The sequence below is a fragment of the Parambassis ranga genome, chromosome 3 (genome assembly GCF_900634625.1).
Source record: "Parambassis ranga chromosome 3, fParRan2.1, whole genome shotgun sequence".
Taxonomy (NCBI): Eukaryota; Metazoa; Chordata; class Actinopteri; family Ambassidae; genus Parambassis; species Parambassis ranga.
This window is the reverse complement of record NC_041024.1, coordinates 25,127,808-25,150,706: the sequence shown is the minus strand read 5'-3', so window position 1 is coordinate 25,150,706 and position 22,899 is coordinate 25,127,808. Positions and strand designations below refer to the sequence as shown.

The 22,899-nt window shown below is 40.7% G+C and overlaps 1 protein-coding gene across 1 annotated transcript; it reads right to left on the bottom strand.

Moving 5' to 3' along the window:
* Nucleotides 1-310: 310 nt before the first annotated feature.
* tmc3 (transmembrane channel like 3) lies at nucleotides 311-22,597 on the bottom strand. Its single transcript, XM_028402662.1, has 22 exons — nucleotides 22,470-22,597; nucleotides 21,362-21,508; nucleotides 18,179-18,254; nucleotides 16,258-16,339; nucleotides 15,968-16,074; nucleotides 14,567-14,665; nucleotides 13,661-13,803; nucleotides 12,914-13,061; nucleotides 11,864-11,907; nucleotides 11,340-11,487; nucleotides 11,001-11,110; nucleotides 10,834-10,912; nucleotides 9,577-9,840; nucleotides 8,332-8,460; nucleotides 7,452-7,519; nucleotides 7,082-7,210; nucleotides 3,695-3,805; nucleotides 3,073-3,198; nucleotides 2,909-2,987; nucleotides 2,748-2,790; nucleotides 2,395-2,668; nucleotides 311-1,313 (listed from the first exon to the last, which is right to left on the bottom strand). Exons 1-22 carry the CDS (start codon nucleotides 22,589-22,591, stop codon nucleotides 311-313), a joined length of 3,531 nt encoding a protein of 1,176 aa, XP_028258463.1. The 5' UTR covers nucleotides 22,592-22,597.
* Nucleotides 22,598-22,899: the final 302 nt, after the last annotated feature.

Here is a 22,899-nt window from a genome sequence, read left to right as displayed (position 1 = left end):
TAAAATGCTAGTCATTCAGTGTACAGGCCAGATGATTAACCATTATAATATGACTGAATTGGAAACGATTATATCTAGAATAATGTATGTTTTATTGATAATATTATACATCAATAGAGACAGTAAAATCGAAGTTTATTCTTATACACACGGTTACAATAACCAATGAAATGAGTTCATGAAACAAGACTACACATTCAGGAGAAAGAAACCGTCTTAATAACTGTGTACTTTCAATACATCAACATTTTGTATACAATACATAATATTTCAAGAAGCATTTTAATGGATTAGATATTTTTTTAAAACGTCAAACGTTAGAGCAGACCAGGTCATTTGACTCAGTGGAGTTTAGCTCAAAATTGGTTTTGGATTTCTTCTTGCCCAGCTTTCCTTGCCTGGTGGTGTCAGATTTGAGATAGCGCTCCTTGTTGTGGATGACCTGAATGTACTGATCGGTGCTGCTGTTCTGCTGGTCACTGCTGGAGGCCACAGAGGCTGAATCTGACTCAGTCAGCGGGGTCTCCAGCTTCACTCTCGTCTTAGACCTCACGTACGACTCCATGTTTCTTGTCCTGGCCGGAGTCTGACACTGTCTCCCAGGAGAATGCATGTGATGCCTGGTTCGAACAAGAAGAGGGTCAGCTGCTCTCACACTGGCCTGGGACCTAGAGCGCAACTCTGAATCTTTCCAGCCAGATTCCCCTGCACCATCCTCCTCTTCATCCTCCTCATGCCCCCCATATCTTCCTTGAGCTGCATGGCTGTCTTTAGCCGGGGTCACATGGCTTTCAACGCAGTCACCGATGTAGAAGTGTGCTGGCTGGTGGAGGTCAGACAAGGAATGTGGCCGATGAGCTTTCCCAAGTGGCACCCTTCTCCTGCCTTTTCCCTGTTCTTCCTCCTCGTCCTCTTCACTCAGATGCTGTTGTGATGAGTGGGACCGATGCGGATGTGGCTGATGGTGAGTTGTGCGGGGCATGTAGCGCCTGATGTTGCGTGGGTACAACTCGAGGATCTCTGCAGGCTCCTCCATGAGGTAGTGTCGTGGGATCCGTGTGGCTGAGCGCAGCAGCTTCTTCCTGGGCTCATGTTCGTTGACAATCACATAGCGGGTGGTGTGGCCGCGCCGTCCTCCATAACTCTGTGCAGTGATGATGCCAGCAGCCTCCACAGGATGTAAAGGGCGTATGGTCTTCCTGTACAGGGGGTCAGAGTGGATGTCAGAATAATGAGAAGGTGGAATGTATGCCATGTGGTGGAAGGACTTGGACCTGCAGGTTCCACTAGGGCCACCTAGAAATGGTGTAGGCCTGTTAAGAAGAAGGACAACAATAATAATTAGCTCATGTAATTATCATGTTTTCATCAACGAATAATAATAATAATAATAATAATAATAATAATAATAATAATAATAATAATAATAATAATAATAATGCGTTTGAATGTGAACTGAGAAAAACTGAGAAAACGTTTGCTGTATGTTAGTTCATGCAACCTGTTTTCTCTCTATCTCTCTCTCTCTTTGCAGGTCTCTCTGCCTTCAGACCTGCATGCTAAGCTGCAGTCCCTGAATATTCCTATGCTTATTGTCTGCACCAGTCTCTGTTGTTCATCCTTGTTTTTTACTATCACTACTATTACTAACTGACAATATACATCCACTCTAATATAATCACAACTGTTTCATCTTGCTCAACAACATCAACAACAATGTTTGCTCCTCTCTCTCTCTCTCTCTCCTTCATCCTCTCTGTCCTCTCTCTCTCTCTCTCTCCTTCATCCTCTCTGTCCTCTCTCTCTCTCTCTCTCCTTCATCCTCTCTGTCCTCTCTCTCTCTCTCTCTCCTTCATCCTCTCTGTCCTCTCTCTCTCTCTCTCTCTCTCTCTCCTTCATCCTCTCTGTCCTGTCTCCCTCTTCTTCTCCTCCTCTACCCGGCCGACTGTCAGCAGGAAGGTTCTCCTTATGAGTCGGGTCCTGTTCAAGGTTTCTTCCTGTTAAAGGGAGTTTTTCCTGACACTGTTGCTCTTAAGGGGGTTCAGGCTCTGGGTCTCTGTGAAGAGCTTTGAGACAATTCTGACTGTAAAATCCACTATATATGAATAAAAGAACCCAAAAATACAGATGAGCTGAAGGCTGCTATCAAAACCAGCTGGGCCTCTACAACCCCTCAGCAGTACCACAGGCTGATTACCTCCAAAGAAGAATGGGCTATGTAGAATGTAATCTTCCTACATAAAACTACTTTGTTTGGAAATGTGTTTCCAAATTCCTTTGCTCTATTAAACAGAACATGGGAAATATTTGAAAAAGAAAGACACTTTCACAGGGGGGCTATTAATTTAGTCTCCAACTGTAGTTGGCTTAAACCATCATATCAGTGTGTGAGACCTGCTGGGTGTGTGCTCCACTCGATGTTTGGGCAGTATAGTCACAGGTGGACTCCTGACAGACCCAGCGGTGCTTCCTCTGTTCAGGTCTGCCCCAGAAGCTGACTGGGTGATGGTGCGGATGCTGTTTCCACGATGAACCGGAGACTGAAAGTTTGTGACGCTGCCGTTCCTTCGAGGAGACGGGGTGTGGACAGAGGCCTCCTGGCTGGTGATGTCGCTTTCCTGCTGATCTGGCTTATTGTCAGCAGCAGACTCTGGAGCATGCAGTCTCGCTGTATGGAAGGGGATCAATTTCACAGAAGGTCACAACATAAAAGGAAATAAACAGAGCTTATAAAACACCAGAGATACCTGCAGCCATCTGGAAGACTTTCTTCTTGTCCTCAGTACGTGCCTAAGAAGATGAATGTTAAACTATAAGCTCGGATGTGTTTTGATTCACTCTAACAAAATATCCATTTAAATCTACAGATTCCTTGATGCACCATGAGGCTGTGTTGTCAGGAACTTACCGTCTGGAGCTGCATCCTCAGCTGGTTGTTGGTGAACTTCAAGGATCTGGCAATGGCCTGTAGATAGTATATCAGCATGCTGCAACACACAGACAATATAAAAGGCACACTGGCATGGAGAACTGTGCATATATTGTGTGTGTGTGTAGTTTGCGCAGCCTTACAACAGCAGCAGCAGCGCTGGCAGCACAACCACCGGGCTGGTGACATAACTCATGACTTTACTGAACCACAGTGGGAAGTCAGTGGCCACTGTCTCAGAGATGATGTCGTAAATCTTGTCTTGACCACTGTAACACACATTTAGGTCAGTTAGCTTGTGTATAGCATTATACACTGCATGTGTGTTTCATCTGTGCTTTCCTAAAGATTATTTATTTTTTTTTAGTTTAAAGATGTAAAACATATTGACTGCTGAGGTACTGAGGCAGGTGGGCAGTCGTGGATGATCACACTGTGAGTTGGCACAAGCCTGCCACTCAAGACGCCATCACACCCATAGTTATGCATAATTTATTTGTGATTTTTGATCAAAATAGGAAAATAGGAACCATTTTTTGAGTCTAAGAGCATTGACTGGCTTTGGAGCCAGCCCTTAGAGGCTGTTTTTTGTTGTCTTTTTCCATAAAGCACTTTGAATTGCCCAGTGTATGAAGTGGACTATTCACTTAAAGTTGTCCTTCATTTTACTTTTTTATGACTATTTGTTGATGTACTTGTAAGCTCCCAAAGTGTTCCATTATCCATGAAGCTATTCTTTGATACAATCTAAACTTCTGTCTTTACCTGAATGGGCCACAGTGCTGTGACGGTCTGTATCTCACTATGGCAAAAATGGTGGGCAGCATACAAAGAAACAGCATGAACAGAAGCATCGCCAGGTAGAAGTTGTTAGATCTGAAAAGCGGAGACAAGTAAAGGAAATGTGTTAAAGTCCATTTTCAGACCTTTGTGCTAACATGACATTTTTTTCCTCAGACTAAAATAAATGTGGACAGGGTTTTCTCCTAATGATGTGATCCCATTTAGATCAGCGCAGGGTCCCACTGAATATGTTTAAGGATGAACAACAACAGTGAGTAGTGTTTTTATAGACACTATCATATAATAGGTGGAAATGCTGTAGAGCCACCAACTTTAAATACACCAGCAGTTCTTTCCTGTGTTACTGTTGAAAAGTTGTAAGTATATTTGTCTTGGACAGAGTTGTATTCATGTCCCCCTATCCTCCTGCAGGATAATCCTAACAAGGACTGGTACATTTGGTTGATATTCATCTATGGCAGAAATATTAATTATTGCAGGATAGCTGGTGTGGTGAGGTAATCTGTCCACAGAGAGGACATCTACGCTAGCTTGACCAGCCATACCTATACACACACTCTGAAATGGGTCTGGAACCCCTTCCCTTTACATCCAGTTCCACTCAGTACAAACCCAAACATACCAACTGTTTATCTGAAATGAGGCAGGCTTTATGTGATAACTTGCTGCTTGCCTCATGTGCACATATCTCATTGTTTTGAATCGTTTTTGTTGACAGTAGTCTGATTGTCAATTTGCCTATGTCACATGGTTTGTTTCACTGACTGGTTGTATATCTATCCAAATGCACCCAGAGGCAGTTTATTCTGTGTCCTGGGGATCTAACTTAAATACAGACATGACCAATTCTTTCCATAGAATAAGAAAATAAAAATATAAAAATACAATGGCCAGGCTATATCTATGCATATAAAGGCTGTTTATAACCCAGGATCCAGGAAGAAATCCAGGAAGCTGGAGTATGAACCTTCACATTATGTTTTGCTCACAGTTAAAACACTTGGTTAGGTTCACATAAAGATTATGCTTTGTGTTTAGAAAGACTAAAGATGTCTTGCAAGGCAGGTTTATTACATTTTAAGCTACCATGATTAAAAGTTCTGAGAGATGCAAACAAATCCATGCCAAGGTAGGTCACCTGGTTAAGCGGGTACCCTCTAACCTAAAGCACCTATCACTGCACTCTCTCACTCACATCACTTCCCTTCTGTCCTCACTGACATGCTATTAAAGATGCAAACTGCTTTGTGCTAGAAAAAGATGTTTGTGTTTCCTTCTTGATGATTCATTGATCTGATTGGTTGAAGCTGACATGCACTATAAAATGTCACCAAAGTCCTACTTGTGCGGACGTGATAAAATAATTAGTGAGGGCCACTGTAATGATGAAATGTTTAATAAACAATTTCCATGGATGATGAGGTTCCACCTCTCTGTTCTCAGTGCTCCAATTGCATTCCTTTGCATTGTTGTATTGCTAAAACATTAATTTACTGTCATGTTGTAGTGTCTGCATGTTATTAATTCTGTAAGGAAGGTGTATCCTACTATATTGGCACCAAATGTAAGTCTCAGCTTTCCATAAATTAACTAGATTTTCCACCACATCTGGGGGTGACTGATAAGCACTGAAAGAAGCGATCGCAGCCTTGTTACATAAATCAGAGTGGGCCGAGTGCTGTGAAGCCTGTCTGTATGTGTCTATGTGCAGGGAGATGCATATATTGGACTGTGTCACTACACAGTGATCTGTCATCTCTGCTATCAGAGCAGAGCTGGGAAATGAAATAGCTGGAAATGTGCTGATGATGGGAAATAACAGCAATATATGCTGATCATCTTTATCACACATCACATTTGCACACACGCACACAAACACAAGAGGTGCAGCTACTTTCCCCATTCATTCCCAGAGAAGCAGCTCGGGAATAAATATAATAAATAATACATACACATAAATAAATAATGGGATGGTGTAATAGGTCATGTCTTGCTGTTGATCTAAGACTACTGATTTCATTTCAACCTACTAAGGATGATTTTTTTGTCCACAGAATGCAAAGAGAGTGTGCGTCAACCAAATAAAGCAAGTCAAATATATTGTTTGGGTTAGGAAAATGTTGCCTTACAAAATGTGTGTTTCATGACATGAAAGTCTGTGTACTAGACTTCCCAGCCAATTCACCCTAATATCAGACCATGCAGTGATCTGAGAAATACAAAAACAATACAAACAGCACAACTTAGCAGATAGCACCCCAGCTGTCATGTGAGCAAAAGTATCGGAACATGTGACTGGCAGGTGTGTTTTGTTCCCTTGGTGTGCCCAGTTACATTGAGTATTTAAACAATAAATAGCCCTATTTCTACGCTTAGTTTCAGATTTGGTTTAATCTGTGCAGACTGCGTTTATAAACCAGAGAGCTGTCTATGAGACAAACAGGCAATTGTGAAGTTAAGAGAAAACAGAAACTCAAGCACAGCCATTTCACAAACATTGGCCACAGCCAGTACAACAATTTGGAATGTCCTGAGGAATAAGTAACAGACCTCGAACAGGAAGACCACAGAAAAAGCAGCAGTTAATGACAGAAACAAGTTGACCATTAACTAACTATTAGTGACAAGGTTTCATAATCTCAGGTTTGCAAAAGACTTTATGAACAAAAGTACAGAGATTACACCAGAAGATGCAAACCACTCATTAGCAAGAAGAATAGGAAGTCCAGACTGGAATTTGCCCAAAAAGTGCAGAGCCTCAGATATTCTAGGACAAAGTTTTATGGACTGATGAGACAAAAATGACCAAGGTGACGAAATGGCTAATGTTTGGAGGGAGAGAGGATCTGCCCATCAGCATACATTTCATCTGCTAAAGGGGACACACAAGGGAGTAACCCTCCGAAAAGAAACAGCTGAAAGAGGCTGAAATGAAAGCCTCTAATAGCATCACCAAAGAAGAATCCAAACGGGACAAAGGGGACTCTATAGGCTAATAAACAATGTTTTTGTTTAGTATTACTATTTATTATTGCCAAATAAATAATGGCACAATGACAAAGTTACAGTTTGTTGTCGGTCAGAGGTTGTATTTACCTAACACTAAAATCCACTACTATCAGAGGATTTGTGTTGTGTTTTTACACAACATAACATAGAATTAAAAGGGGGTTCTGGCTTTTGACATGCTGCATGATCAAAAAATATGCTGAAAGCAGAACATGGATGCTGTCCTTCCCCTCCGACATTTCCTCAGCTTGCACAAACTTCACCTTCACCCTCTGAGAGTCCATCCTCATCTGTTAGCTAAAGAACCTGCCCTATGAGAATGAAGTGTGCACATCAGACCTGGATGCTCGGAACACTTGCTGATGTGGAACATTACAGGTGAGGACGGCCCAGCTCCTCAGATACATCAGACCGATCAGCTTGAACACGTTGAAGGCAGGAAGACAGGGAGAGAAAAATGCTCCCATCCTGAAGGAAACAAAGACAAACGTCATACTCACACAACCCCATATAAAAGACATTACGGTCAGGGGTTCAGGGTTTCGCTTCATTATGTTTCTTGCTGCAAGGTGACGTTTCTGAAATTAGTTGAGAAAATACAGTCACAGAGGTGTAATAGAGAGATAATAGAGGGCCACAGTCCTTTAAAGAGGGTCATGGTGATGGGTCAGCAGCAGCCAGACATTAGATCCTGTGGTATTGGACTTACCAGATCATTCCTTGGTTATAAATTAGATGCAAGACGTTCTCAGCTATTTTGAATTCTCCATATTCAGGCTGGAATAAAAGAAATAAAAACATTCAAATTAATTTTTAAAACAGGGTTGAGCATTCACTGAGTCATTGTTATAGCAAGACATACATTGATTGGGAAACAGTGTCACTTTTTGCCATCTTTCATTATTCTCTCTGTTCTGGTTGCCTGAATTGACTCCTCTCTGATTAAGGGTGAATGATGATAAACAGCTGAAATAATTATATGCATAATAGTGCAAAATTTTGGGTTCTTTAATCCTGAGTCTTAGATGAGCCTGTTTTTTTATTTTATACATATCAGTTTTCTCTGATCTGTGATCTGTGGTTCTCTATTACAGAGGAGGATTAGAGTCAATGAAAAAAGAAAGGCCATGGCTTTTTCTGAGATTAAAGTCAGATTAATCTCAAAATTCTGAGAGTACATTATTTTGTCTCTAAGCTGTCTGCATTTGTGTCCTCCTCAACACCACATCCTAACACCTAACGGATCACATTTATTCTGGACTATCCAACAGCGCCCTCTCTTAAGCAGGGAGTTCAGAGGATATGTTTTTCGTATATCCTGTAAGTCTGGACATGTTTGCCATCTATATGACACCTTCTTTTTTTTTTTTTTCCATCTGCATGTACTAGTGAGGAGTCCAGATCTTTCTGTGATTACAGCCAGCTCACCCTGTGTCTAAGTAGTGTAGGTACATAGGTATATTTTTTCAATCCTTGCAAAAGGAAGAATGTCAAAATGATGACTTGTGTGCTATTCCTTGGCAACAAACTTCCTGAAGTCTTCACTAGCTGTAGCAGTGACTGTGCAATAAAAACTGTAAAGAACTTACAAACTTGCTCTCCAAATCCCAGCAGCAGCAGTCGCTCAGGTAGCGCACCACCAGACCTCTGATGAAGTCAATGAGCAGGATGCTGGCGACTGTAAAGATCATGTCAATGATGGACAGCTTCAGCATCTCCTGGAAATACAACACACAGAAAACTATTGTCTGATGTAGAACAGAAAAATATCTGTCCCAATTCAGGGACTGCATCCTGATGGGGCAGACCAGAGGCATAGTATTGTGGTCCTCAAAGGTTGGGCAATGAGAGTCTGGTCTGCAGAACATTTCCTTTTTATCATGACACCTTGCTCCTGAACGTAGAATCCAACCACTGCCACCGCAATAAACCCTGGGATACAGGGGCCTGCAGGGAAGTGTCAGCCATGTTTGAAAAAGCTTTTGAGAAGGAACAGCCTTATTGAGTCTCTGTGAGTACAAATATATCCATTCTGTACTGGGACACAGCTACAGTCTCACGAGTGCTTCAGCACTTTCACACCATAATGGGTTATTGTTGTGGCACAATTTAGACATGCTTTGCCAGTTAAATAAATATCACTAGTACATATTACATAGTACATAGTAACCCTTGATTGTACACCACTTTTCATGATGCATTGTGGGGTAGATGGAGTGCAGCTGACAGCAGTGTTTTTCTGGCACAGTTTGCTGCTTATTGCTTAATCAAAGAGGTATCAAAGAGGTTGAAGAACTGAATATCCACGTTTGCTCTTATATATGATACTTCAGATACCTTTGTCTGTTTAGTTAAAAGATTGTATTTCACTTTGTGACATGTTTTTTGTATTACAGTATTTGTATATTGTTATGTACATTATTATTTTATTATTCATTATTCAGAAACCCTGTTCAAACCAATTACCCAGTGAACATCTGGTTAACTCCAAAAATACAGTGTCAAAATGTTGCTTTGATTGAACAATTAAAGTCCAAGTACAGGGTAGTGCAGCCCTGTGCTGTTTGCTGTTTGCTAGATGTTTGGATGAATATGCAGTAGATTTTCATCAAATCTTGAGAGGAAATTAATGTTTAGCTCTACATAAATGAAAACAATGCTGACATTTCCTGTTAAAACATTGGGTCATGTTGCTACATGAACACATTTCAGGATCCAGCTGCACTTGTCATATGTCCAAGCAAGAATTTGTAATTTAATATTTATGTGCTAATACTGACCAATGTATTACTCATATGAAAATAAAAAAGTGTGCACCAATCAGAGAAGAGAACCTGTCCGACGTAGGTCTCCCAGCACTGGTCCTGCTGTGAACGAGTGTTCTTCTCAAACAGAGCTGTCTGGTTGGAAACACTTGCTGAGCTGCTCCTGCTGCTGTTAGTAACATCGAGCATAGTGGCTATTGTTGTTCTGGTGCTGTTGTGATGCCCAGAGCTGGAGATCTCTGATACCAGAGTGGAGGCACTGTCAACACCAGGCTGAGAGATGGTGGCCAAGAAGGAGCTAGAGTCAGTCCAATTACCTGCACTAACCTGCACCTGAAATACAATATATGAGAATATTATAATGTATCAGAATTTTTTTAGTGCAGCTTAAACACACTGCTGAGATGAAAACAGAGGCAACATTTTCATTTAAGTTTGCAATATCATATTAAAATTGCCACATTAAACACAGTGTCATGTTTTACATCTGCACAGACATTGCACTACTGATGGCAAATTTGCAGCTACCAGTTTTTTTATTGATCTTTTTATGATATTTTAAATAATTGTGTTGTGTCTTAATGCATCAACTGGGTGCTTTCACAAAGGTTCGTTGTGTGTTATCATGCAATGACAGCAAAGGCTTCTGATTCTGAATATCCAATAATATTATCTATCAAAGTGAGGATTCAAGTGAATTCACACCTTCTAGCTTCCAGCAGGAACCAAGCTAGCAAGCAGAAGACTGGGAGGGCTATAAAGCTACAGCAATGACCAGCCAGTCCCTGCTCTTTCTTTCCACATCAAATATTAGTACACTATTGATTGTACTGTTTTTAATAAACAGCTACAAACAGGACATTTTTGAGGACAGATTTTCGAGGCCCAAAGCCTGCAGGGTGGATGTTTTAGGTGATAGCTATTAGAAGATGTTAACACAAGGTGTACGTGTAAGTAGACTCTACCTTCAGCAAGATTACTACTGCATAGTCTGTATGAGGTATCGCTTTTATTCATAAAAAATGACTTTTCTGAGAACTTTAGATGATGTAATTCAGAAAAAAAACTTTTCTTGAAATCTTTTAGATACATAATTATTCTAGAGATAGAGATGGTGTACATTTTACTGTACGTGTTGTGGTAGCCACACTCACAGTTGGATTTTCATCAACACAGGCCTTAATGTAGTTGTCATTGTATCTGTTCATCCAAAGTTGTCCACTCATTACAAAAAACTAAACCTGTGCTGCAATTTAACATCAAACCAGGAGCAGATTATGAAACCTTTAAACACACCCCTCCCCAGATGAATCTTTCTGTACTCACAGCAGAGCTCATACTGTTGACTTTATCAAGGAGGGCGATGATAAGGCTGTAAAGGTTCCCCAGGTACAAAACAAGTACCCTGTAGATACAGAATCATACAATGTCAGTGTGCAGCAAACCCTGCACTGTCTCTCAGAGACAAGAAAGTTGGTGGACTGTTGCAGCACCTGGCCAGCTGGAATCTCAGCGATGTCCGTGGATGGTACATCTCCAGCTGAGCCACTAGCTCAAAGGCAGAGGGAGCAATCATGGTGATGAGAGAGACCACCACGCTCACCTGGGGCGACACAAACATCACTGTCACGAGGGCATGTGGGAAAAGCTTTCTTTTAAAAAGAATTCAAGACTTTAAAAGGTTCCTGTTCACTGAGAGATTGAGCTGACATTCATTAGTTGCCCTCCACTGGATCTATGTCAAGTCTCCACTTTCATTGGTTTCTTGTATGTTGGATAATCTAATAAATCTAATGATGTTGAGGATGATGATGTCCACCCTGCTCCCCTACCTCATTCTTCTCCCACAGGGTCAGCTCCGGCTTCTCCTGCTCCAGTTTCTGGGAACGGTCCACCACAAAGTAGATGATATAGATGCTGCCAGCGAGGAACAGCAGCACCAGGATGTTGGCTAAGATACGCAGACTGATCAGGACTGCTCTGAAGAAACACACAGTGGGAGATTGGAGAAGTCTGCTGATATACTTACACTGTAATTAACACAACAAAACCCAAATTACACTGTTGCTGTCAGTGTATGGCACGTGTAGTTCTCAGTTTTCTGAAGCCATTTGAGGAATTGCACTAGGTTAATTTTTTTGTAAACCCAATCATCGAACAAATTTAACTTTTTTTTTTTTTAATTCTTTTTGGTTCTTTCTAACTGTGTCATACTGTATGGGCCATGTTCAGTTCTATCTACTTGTACATTGCTGTGAAGAATGAGTTCACACTGACTCATTCATGTGAATAATGCTCAGACTGCTTGGGTCTTGAGGATTAACATGCACAGTAGGCACACCCAGATGACACCTACAGACTGGTATCCTTCTTCTTTTCCTGCTCCTCCACAATGGCTTCCTGTGCAGAAAAACACACATCATAACTTCTGCTTTAGTCACAGTTTCTGATATATAGTATTGTCTGCACGAGTAACAGATGCATTATTATATGTCTCAAATAACCAGACACATCCATACCTGTACAAACTCAAAACAGCATGTGACAGATTTAACCGGAAAGAGCATTACAATGGAAGTCATCATTACACTGGCCTGTTTATTAGTTCCACCTGTTCAGCTGCTCGTTAATCTAAGCAGCCAATCAGGTGTCAGCAGCTGGTTCATTTCTGCATGTAGACATGGTGAAGACGACCTTCAGTGTCTTCACCATGTGAGCATCATCAGTGAGCATCAGACTTTGAACTTCAGTCTCCATTTGTGCTGACACATTCAGACGGTCAGTCAGAGTTTGGTGTAAACAACATAAAGCATGGATCCATCCTGCCTTGTATCAGTGGTTCAGGCTGCTGCTGCTGCTGTAATGGTGTGGGAGAGGTTTTGTTGTCACACTTTGGGCCCCTTAGTACCAACTGAGTCTGGTTTGAAGACCACAGCCTACCTGAGTATTGGTGCTGACCATGTCCATCCCTTTATGAGCACAGTGTACCATCTTCTGATGGATACTTCCAGCAGGAGAACACACCATGTCACAAAGCTCACATCATCTCTAACATGACAATGAGTCCACAGCACTCAGATGTCCTCCACAGTCAGCAGATCTCAGTCCAAAGAACATTTGGGATGTGCTGGAACAGGAGATACATCATGGATGTGTGGCTGACAAGAATTATGGCAGTTCCGAAGGAAAAGCCTGGCCAACCTGGTATTAGCAAGGTGGACCCGATGATGTTGCCAGTCAGTGTTTGAGTTCAGTATTCAGCCATGGTCATCACTTTAGTGTTAGAGCACATGCACTTCATGTGTATATCCTATAAGTGCAAATAGGCATATGTAGCAAAACACATGAACAGATGGTATGTATGTGTATAGTTAGTGTGCAGGTTCAGTGTGTGTATGTCTCTGACCCTGATGTTGTTTACGATGGCAGCTCCTTTGCTCTCTGCAGCCTCTGGGTTTCCTATCAGATAATCCCAGGCACAGAAAACTCTCCAACAAAAAGTGAAGTTCTCATCAGAGGCGCTGGCCAGGCTCAGACGAGAGTTCTTGGCCATCCTGAAAAAAAACATAATTTTTCAGTATATTTATATTATCAAAATAGCAATATACCACCAGTGCAACATCAGTCAAGCAGTCCAGGAGTGTTATAAATAACCTATTGACAAAACCTGAACTGATTTATATGGATTTTTGTAAACTTTTTTTTTGCCTTTGATTGTGTCTGTGATTTTTTGTAAGCTGCAGGACTGAATGTAATCTTGTGTTGTACATTAAATAATATAAACAGCAATATGATGTCAGACAGTAGATGGAATATAGATTTGCTAGCTAAGAACATAGCTATCATACTCTGAATATACAGTCAGAGACAAAATTCTTTGCTCTATTAAACAGAACATATTTGTACAAAATGATCATTTCACAGCTGGGCTAATAATTTGTCAAAAACTGTAGGCCTTAGAAATACATCAAGATAACTTGCCATTACTCAACAGCACAAATGTGCATTTCAAAGATCAGTAATATTTAACTAAGCATCTTAACTTGCTGTAGATATTGCCATCTAGTAATGAGGTAAAACAAACTTAATCAAGTATTCTTATCACATTATTTTATAATCAGATGATTACACTATCAGTGTAAAGAGTGATTACTTTCGTAAAAGAATGATGAAACTGTAGGCAAAGACAGCCATCCCAACCAGGAAGTAGGCAAGAGGCAGCCGGTACCCTGCACTGCCGATTTTTCTCACCCTGCCATAGTAACCATAGAATAACACAGAGTACTGCAGGTAGCCCTGTGGAGAGACACAGACAAAACACATTTACAAACTACTCAAAGGAACACTTAACTAATGGTGGAGTTTGATGCTAAACAGGAACTCTACCTCAGCTACATATCTGATTAATCTTCTTGTGACAATAGAAAGACAAGGCTGCAATGCATGATGATCTAGATTTTCTAGATTAGCTATGCAGCCTAGATCAGTTCTGCTGGTGTTCTGCTGATTTGTGCTACCTATTGATCTGCTGCCCAGTGCTATTTAACGTATTTAATAATTTCATTATTTTGGGCTTAACCATAAATACTGAATACAATTACACGTTCCAGTGTGCAGTTTGCAGTACCTGCTATATTGAGTATAGCAGTAATGTATAGCAGGCAAAAATGAATGTGGAACATAACTTTTGTCTCACAAAAAGCACAAAAAGAAAAACGCTGCTTTTTGAAACCTGTTAATACATAAACAATAAAATGTATCATTTTCAGTACTTAATATGTTGTCTTTGTTATTTAGTATAGTATAAACTTTCATAATTGCATTCTGTCTGTCTTTAGATTATAATCAGTGTGTCAGCTTTTTTGGAATCAGGATTGTACTGTACAGTGTATAAAGGCATTTAATAACATTTCATCAGCAGAGTGCACATAAGGAGAGAGGTTTCAATTAGCCCTGCTGTAGAGGTCAAGGAGGCAGTAAAGTAATGTTTAAATAATAGCCCATTCAATCTGTAAGTAATGTGCTATTGACAGAAAAGTAAAAGGAAAGAGAAGCTTGCCCCGAGAGACCAGATGGTGTCCAGGTCCTGGGCTGAAGCCAGGTGCTCCTTGGGGATAGTTTTACTCCTCGTCGTTCCAAATGGAGCTCCAGCCAGCAGCTAGTACACACAAACAGACTGATTATGATATACTGTATGTAATAATAATAATGATGATTATAGCCTAGATACAGTCAGGAAAGCGCAGTGAGTTAAACACCAAACAAACAGCTGTAATGTCAGATTGGTTTTGTTTGTTCAATTGAATGAGTGTGTGTTGTATAAACATGAGTGATGACTGAGCTGTACTGAGCCTACATTCCATCTCTGGTCACATAATTCATAGAACAAAACATCAAATTTGACACAACGTCCATGATGCTTGTTGGTGGATGGTCACTATAAGCAAAGGTGAGATAAAGAGGGGCTGTGTGAGAGGATACACTGGAAGGTTGGTTCCATACAATGACCACAGTGAGAGAGAGATATCAAAGTAATAAATGGAAGAATGAGATTGCCCTGTGAGAATGACAGGATAACTCATGTGTGCTGAAATTGCTTGTGTCTGCATGTCAGTGACAAACATAAATCCAGAAGTGTCTTCCACTGTTCTTGTTAGGGATTCCTTAGACCTGCACTATTTCTGCTAACATTTTGCAGATTAGTCCATTCAGATTAGGATTGAGATCTAAACAGGAGCTCTGTTCCTGCTCCATGGATGTGTTAAATAAAGAGCAGATCCCATGTAGTACTCTGAGTTGTGCGTGGGGTCAATAGTAATTCTAGAACTACTTTCTTTATTATATTTTAAACTATGGATGGCATTAATTTGGCCTCCAGTACAACTATAAGGAACCTTGGAGTTATCTTTGACCGAGACATGTCGTTTATCTCCCATATTAAACAGGTCTCCAAGACTGCCTTCTTTACCTGCGTAATATTGCTAAGTACCAGATAAAACTGAATTGAATTGAATTGAATTGAAGAAAGTATGCAGCTCATACCCTCTAGTAGTGCCACTTTACACTTTACACTACACTGACAGCAAGTCAGTGGTCTGTCCTTAGCCCAACAAGAGATAGTAACAGATCTACAGGTTTCAGATCAGAATCAGAATTGTGTTTATAGCCATGTAAGTGAGGTTTCACATCACTAGGGATTTGCCTAAGTGATTTAGTGCATACATAAAACAAAAAAATCAAGTAACAATAAGAAGCACGCATGTTTAGTATAGAACTGATCCTACAACAATCCTGCTGAATGAACTACCTGTTCAGTCTCTAATTCTCTCAAGTGCCTGATTTCTGCTCCTACAATGTTTTAATAAGTCTGTAAACACTATAACATCATCATGATGAAAGTAACTTCAGTATCTCAGAGCTAATTGACTTTAATAATTGTGTTTTTCAGAGACTTGCTGACCTCTGGTAGGACGATGAAGGCTCCTGTCATGATGGTGAGGACGATGTTGATCCCAAACAACCAGCGGAGGAAGATAAAGTAGGACGCAACACCTGACCCAAAGTGACCTGAAAAAGCCAGAGGAAAAGTCTGACTGAGAATAACTGATATGTTCCAAAGACTTCACACACAACCACTAATTATTATATATAATGATATTTCTATAAAAGATGTATCTTTTTTTCATTAGCAATACAGGGCTTAGGTTCGCCCTACTGTGATTAATGGTGGAGAGCAAAGAGAACATTTACTTTCAATTTTCTTGATCCTCACTTCCCAAGGTACAAACATAACCACAATGTTGTAGAGCCCACGGGAAAGTTTCTTCAGCAGCTGCAGGAGGGGAAACAAGGAGAAACTGACAGGAACCCAGACTCATTAAGATACTATGAGATAGATATGTATTATTCTCAAAGGATATTCTTGTGAGAATGAACAAACATATACAAACATATTGTAGTGTAAGGTGCAAAAAACAAAACACAATAACACTGACAATTGATGTCAAGATTAAGATTGCATTATGATCCCCTCCCTACTGCAAAGGGAGTAGTTATAGGTTCTGACGACCAAGAGTAAGCAGACATCCTGTGCTGCTCTGGGGTGCTCCTCAGTAGTCTCAGTCTACTGCTGAATGTGCTCGGGTAAGATATCAATGTGGCATGCAGGGGGAGTGGTATGTCATTCAGAATACTGAGAGGTTTCCTGAGTATTCCCCATTCCAGCACCTCCAAATAGACTCCAGCCTTCCTGATAAGCATGTTTAACCTGTTGGTGTCAGCCATCTTTATCCTGCTGCCCCAGCACAGCAGAAGATGAAGATGCATACAACATCTGCAGCATAGTTGTGCAGATGTTGAAGGACTCTTGCTGTACAGAGCATCAGTGATTTTGGACAGTTCAGCTTACTGTCAATGTGGACACTAAGATACTTACCTGCCAGGTTGTTATTGTAAAAAGAACATGTTGTTAATAACCTACCAGGTAAAATAAAGGTTAAATAAAATAAGATACTTGCTGTCCTAGATATCCACCTCAGTACTCATGATGCTGATATATTTTAGGGCAGTTCTCTGCCTTCTACAACCAACCTACTCCTTTGTTTTTGTGACATTGAACTGCAGGTGGGTTCATCCACCCTACTCCACCACAGTTCTAAACTCAGCCTGCTGACCTCTGTTATTACAGCCCACAAAATCAGAATCTCCCAAGACTTTCTGCAGGTGGCAGAAACTGATATACCAAGTGTCAACAGAACAAGATTTCTTGAGGGGCCCCTGTGCTGCTCACTATAAAGAATTTTAGAATGCATTAAATAATAAATTAATTAATTAATGTATTTGTTTTACACACAATTTTCTGTGTGTTCATGTGTTAATCGTGTTTTCAATGTAATCATGTACACACGCAGGTCACCTGAAAGCAGACATGGTGTGACTAACTGTTCATATCATGATGTGATGAAAGCTCAAATCAAATCTTGGCTGATGTTTATAAATCAAGATAAGGTCAGCTGCAGCAATGACTCTGATATTCAATTACCTGGAAGCAAAACTGTGGAATTAATAACCAATCATCAGACGGCCCACTAAAAGTCAATTTATTCTAATGGGACTGAAGCAGCCTGAACATTTTAATTAAACTGAGCTATAACAAGAGGCCATAAATTCAGTCGTGCTGCTGTGCTATTGCAGCACAGCTGCCTCTCTCTCTCTTTCTCTGTCTGTCTTTGTGTATAGTATGTAACACAGAGAAGAGGAAGACGTTTAGTGTCAGCGTACAGGAAGAGAAAAGCATTAAAAGAGCTCAGAGCTCAGCAGCCTACACAAAGAAAACTCTAACATGTTTTATTATTCTGGCTCTAAACATCAAACCACTGCAGTGCAGTGAAATAAGAGAGAAGCTTCTGTCAGCATACAGCCTGAGTAAACTGAGTTGTGGCTGTACAATACACTTCACATCTTTCACTACAATGACCCGCAATGACACAAAAGAAAAAGTTTCATGTCAGCACAACGGAACTATCTTTACTGTCTTACCATCAAGATTTGAGAAACCAGATACATTTTTATAGTATGCTGCCAATAGGGCTTACTTTTTGGTGCTTTAGCTACATAGTTAATGATTTTTTGTGCATATTAATAAGTGTGATTGGTTAGTGTGTGTACATACATCAGCTCCTGCGGTCTGGTAACCTCTGGTTCTGGTCAGTTGGCCTTCATACCTCAGAACAATCTCTCTGGCCTGCCTGGGGAAACAAATACACATATTACATTTGCTGTATGTTCACTCACAAGAAACGGTTAAATGAATGAAAATGTAACTAGTCATGGCAATTGTAACAGACACTATAACCACAAAGCACTCCTGAGCATTGCAAGGCGTGAGGACAGCCCTCAGACTGGCCCTGACCAATGTGATTTCAAAATTAATTCCTCATTAATAGATAATAACAACTGGATAATAATAGCCTAAGCTCATAATAATAATCTAAAATATAAAAATAGCTATAAATACATTAAAAACATGCAGTTAAGGACCACGCAGCCAGCATTAGGGAATGTGCATTAAACAGCGTTGAGTTCATTAACCTCATAGCCTCAGGAAAGAGGCTACACCTCAGTTTTGTTATTATCAGAGCTACTGGAACGTGAGTTTTATCTTAGTGAGGAGCATGGTCAAACCTTCTGCAAGGTGTGATACATTAGTGGCCAGCGTACAGACTTAGTGCTGAGATCTCTGCCAGCATACCCTAATGAGAAGAAAATACTGCTGTCCTAAAAAGCTGTGTTGTTTCAGCTGTCCGGCTGAAACGTAACCTATTTCTATCATAAATTATTATTTTTTTATTTTTTTTGTATTTGCAGGGCTCGTTATTGCCCTCTGCAGCCACACCGCTTCAGACAGATGGACCGATCCATGAATGGATGGATAGATGTTTGGCAAATATGTAACCCGGACATATTTGACCGTGGGACCGTTGTGAATCTGCAGCTTGGCGGTAAAACATTAAGATGTTTTAATTCAACAAAGCTTATAATAAACACCTCATTAAGGGATGTGACACACACACACATTTTAAAGACCATCATGAAAAATACTATTACAAAATGCTGCCTTCAGAGAAGCTTCACCACCCCACTCAGAGGAGAAGAATTTTTAAAACCTCAGACAAACAAAAAGGGGAATAGATATTGGGGAAATTAGATTGTTATAATTATCTGGATAATAATGTCTGGATAACAGCTCTTCGTGATGTTCTTGACCAAAATCGGCACATGGAAGAAGTCCAGAGCTGATCAGTACAGGTTTAACTGAAGTTCTGAGTTGTAGTACTGAAATCAACCAGACACCGATCATCTATAATGTGACCACATGCCTAATATTGTTTAGGTCAAAACAGCCCTCATTCATGAAAATATAGAGTCCACTACTTATTAACCTGTTACTGGGTTTGCTTTGGCATCTGCAAGATGTTAGCAGCAGATCCTTTAAGTCGCGGAGGATGTAAAGGAGTGTATAGGTCGGACTTGTTTGTCTACTGAGATCTGGGGAAAATTGAGGTCAACTCAACACCATGAACTGGTTGTTGTGTTCTTCAAGTCATTCCTGAACCACTGTTCCTTTGTGGCAGCATTATCCTGCTGAAAGACGCTAATACCATCAGGGAATACTGTTTCCATGGAAGGGTAGACACGGTCTGCTCTGTCAATAGTAACATCCACATGAATGGCAGGTTTTCTAGGATGACCCAAGTAACACTCGGGCCAACTCAAGTTCCTCCAATAGTGCATCCTGGTGCCATTTGTTCCCCAATGTAACACACAAGCACCCATTCATGTTCACATTCAGATGTCAAAGAAAGTGTGGTCCATCAGACCAGACCATCTTGTTCCATTGCTCTGTGGTCCAGTTCTGATGTTCTGTCCATTATAAGATCTTTCAGCAGTGACTGGTCTGCAGCAACACAACAAACTGTGATGCACTGTGTGTCCTGACACCTTTCTATCACAACCAGCAGGAAATTCTCCAGCAGTTTGAGATACAGTAGTTTGTCTGTTACACTACACCACACGGACCAACCTTTACTCCTCTCATCCAGCTTCAATCCCCACATGCATCAATGAGCCTTTGGCCACCCATGACCCTGTCACAGGTTCACTTTCACAAATTGTGATACATACTGACCACAGTAGACAGGGAACAGCTCACGAAAGCTATAGGTTTGGAAATGCTGTGATCCAGACTTTGTCGTTCGGTTGTCCATTTTTTTCTGTTTTTTCTGTTTTTCTGTCTACATCAACTTCTTGGGCTGTAGTACATGGTCATGGGCGGCTGGAGCCAGTCTCAGATATCTATGGACAAGAGGCGGGGTACACACCAGACAGGTCGCCAGTCCATCACAGGGCAACATAAAACAACCATTCACACTATGGCCAAGGTAGAGTCACCAATTAACCTAACATGCAGAATATGGGAGAAAGTCGGAAAACCCACGCACACAGGGAGAACGTGCCACCCCACAGCCAACCAGTCCCATCAACAGTCTGAGGAGATTCTGCAGCGTTACTGTTAATAATACAGTGAAAGCTGCTCATCCCGTCGCTGCACTGTGTGAGGGTTATGAGCCATGTATTAACTATGAGGAAGACTCTCATCATACACTTCACACACTTGCTGGCTGAGCTTTTATAACAGTGGAATACACATGGCTTTGTTTATATGGCTGAGGTCAGTCAGAAAATGGAGGTAAAAACCTCTGATTTGTGATGTGAAATACAAGCTGTTGTTGCAGAGGGAGTAATCTCAGACATTCAGCCTGAGATTAAAGAGGGTGTAAAAACATGGACCCGCTTCCCATCGCTGATGATGGTAATAAAACCTCTGCGGTAATAACAAACTGCCCATATAAAACCTGTTATCCATGGCACATAGTCAGCACATCTTAGAAGCTCTCTATCTCCTCCAGCTGTCTGTGGCTCAGATTGTTCTCTATCCACTGGTCTAATTACACTCAGTCAAAGGTCTGGATATAAAACACTTCTTCAGAAAGTTCTTTGTGGTTTTTGGACATCTGGCAGAGCAGTAGCAGCAGCACTTTACAACTGCTGAATCATTCTGCACAGACAGGTTAGTGGTTAATAAAGTTGGAGATCAAAGCATTTCTGTTAATGAATGTATTGACAATGAAATGCTTTAAATCCTGCTGCACAATGTCCCAATCTAATGAAAGAGATATACTATTTTATCTCCATGGATGTGTGAGAGCCTGTGTTTTCTATGTGCACATGTAATGTCACCTAACGTGAATGTTTATGTATTTATGTTTGTAGGTATCAAAAAAACGAGACGTACTTGAGGACTTTGAGCTTGCGTCTCATTGGCCAGGGTCTGGTCCTGATGTTAGCGATGATCTCCTTTTGATACTGAATGTTCTGGAACATCTCCTCTGGGTCATTGCTGTCCACACGGTCCTCATCTTTATCTTCATCATCAGAGGAGCTACAAGATGTAGCAGCAGAGAATAAAGGTTTGTTATCTCATGAGATAAAAAATGGCAGTGGCTTGTTTAAGTCTTAACCTCTTTTTAATCACCATGTTTACTGTAATCACTCTGCAGTGAGGACAATAAAGCCAAAAGTTGAACATGATATAAATAACATGTATATTATTCATATTCTGTCTTGTTGTCTTGTTTGTTTGTTTAGGTTTTGGACAGGGATTGTTTTTCTGCTCTTAATAATTTAATTTTGGATTTATTCTAAAATACATCAGCATTAAGTAAATGGTTTTTGTGTTTTTTATAAAACCAAATGACCAAAATCAGCCTGTTGTTATGTCAATTCAAGTCATTGACAAACCCTCTGCTGGCACACACCTACCTGCTGACAGACAGGTGACATCTGTTTTTTTTGGCATTATGTTTATTAGTATTTTATTTGCAAACCTGTGTCCAATTCTGCATTTAATCATTTAGCAGTAAATACAGTGAGTAAAATGTATATAAATTATTATGGAACCAGGTTTGAGGTTGTGCACAAAGAGGGGTTCTGTTCATATGAGACAAACTAATTTCATTTGACAGCAACACTGACTACTAAGAAATAACTGCATCCAGCATCAGAATCACATTACATTGAAAACACTTCAAGGAAAAAGTGAGAGATTTTTTGGTCAGTGTAAACCTGATCCAGATCCATGTCTTTAATTAAGAATGGATCCAGACTGATGGTGTGACCAGCAGGACAGAATGTCCCTGCATGGAAGTGCACCACACAGGAAACTCTTTGTAGTTTCCCTTATGATTTAATTTGTTAAATGGCCTAATTGTACGACTACAGGATGTCAATTAAGGCTCAGTGAGATGACAGCTGTAGAGACTGAGACGGACACAGATGGACAGAGATGGGGTGAAAAGCGTCTCGCATGATAAAAGTGGAAAAATAAAAGTGAGCAGACTCACCCATGCTGGTGGTCCTGGTAGGCAGAATAAACCCTCCTGGAGTTCTTCCTGACACTCTTGTGTCTCTTGGCTGCAGACAAAGACCTGCTGCTCCCAACCAAAGGCTCAGACACTGTGCTCATGCTGTCTCTGTTGGTCAGTGTGTGAGCAGACACTGTCAGATGCTCTACAGGGGCATCTGTGCTGGAGCAACCTGCTGCTCTGGAGCAACACTACAACACTCATCAGTCCAATCACAGCCTGTCCTGACTGCTTAAAGGGACAGCGCAAACATACAGGATTTCAGGTTTGTAGTACTTAGCAAAATGTATAAAATGTATTTTATTGACACATCGTCCCCATATATCTAATATTGTCAGACATTAACCGTGTCTCATGTTTAAAGTCAAATCAGATGCTGTTAAATGAGGCGGTCTGACCCACAGAGGAT

Coding starts and splice junctions, on each gene's coding strand:
- tmc3 (XM_028402662.1), bottom strand. CDS start 22,591: ATGAGCACAGTGTCTGAGCCTTTGGTTGGGAGCAGCAGGTCTTTGTCT. Junction 18,255..21,361: donor CGCAAGCTCAAAGTCCTCAA/GTACGTCTCGTT, acceptor TTGTTTCCCCAG/GCAGGCCAGAGAGATTGTTC. Junction 11,908..12,913: donor CCATCGTAAACAACATCAGG/GTCAGAGACATA, acceptor TTTTCTGCACAG/GAAGCCATTGTGGAGGAGCA.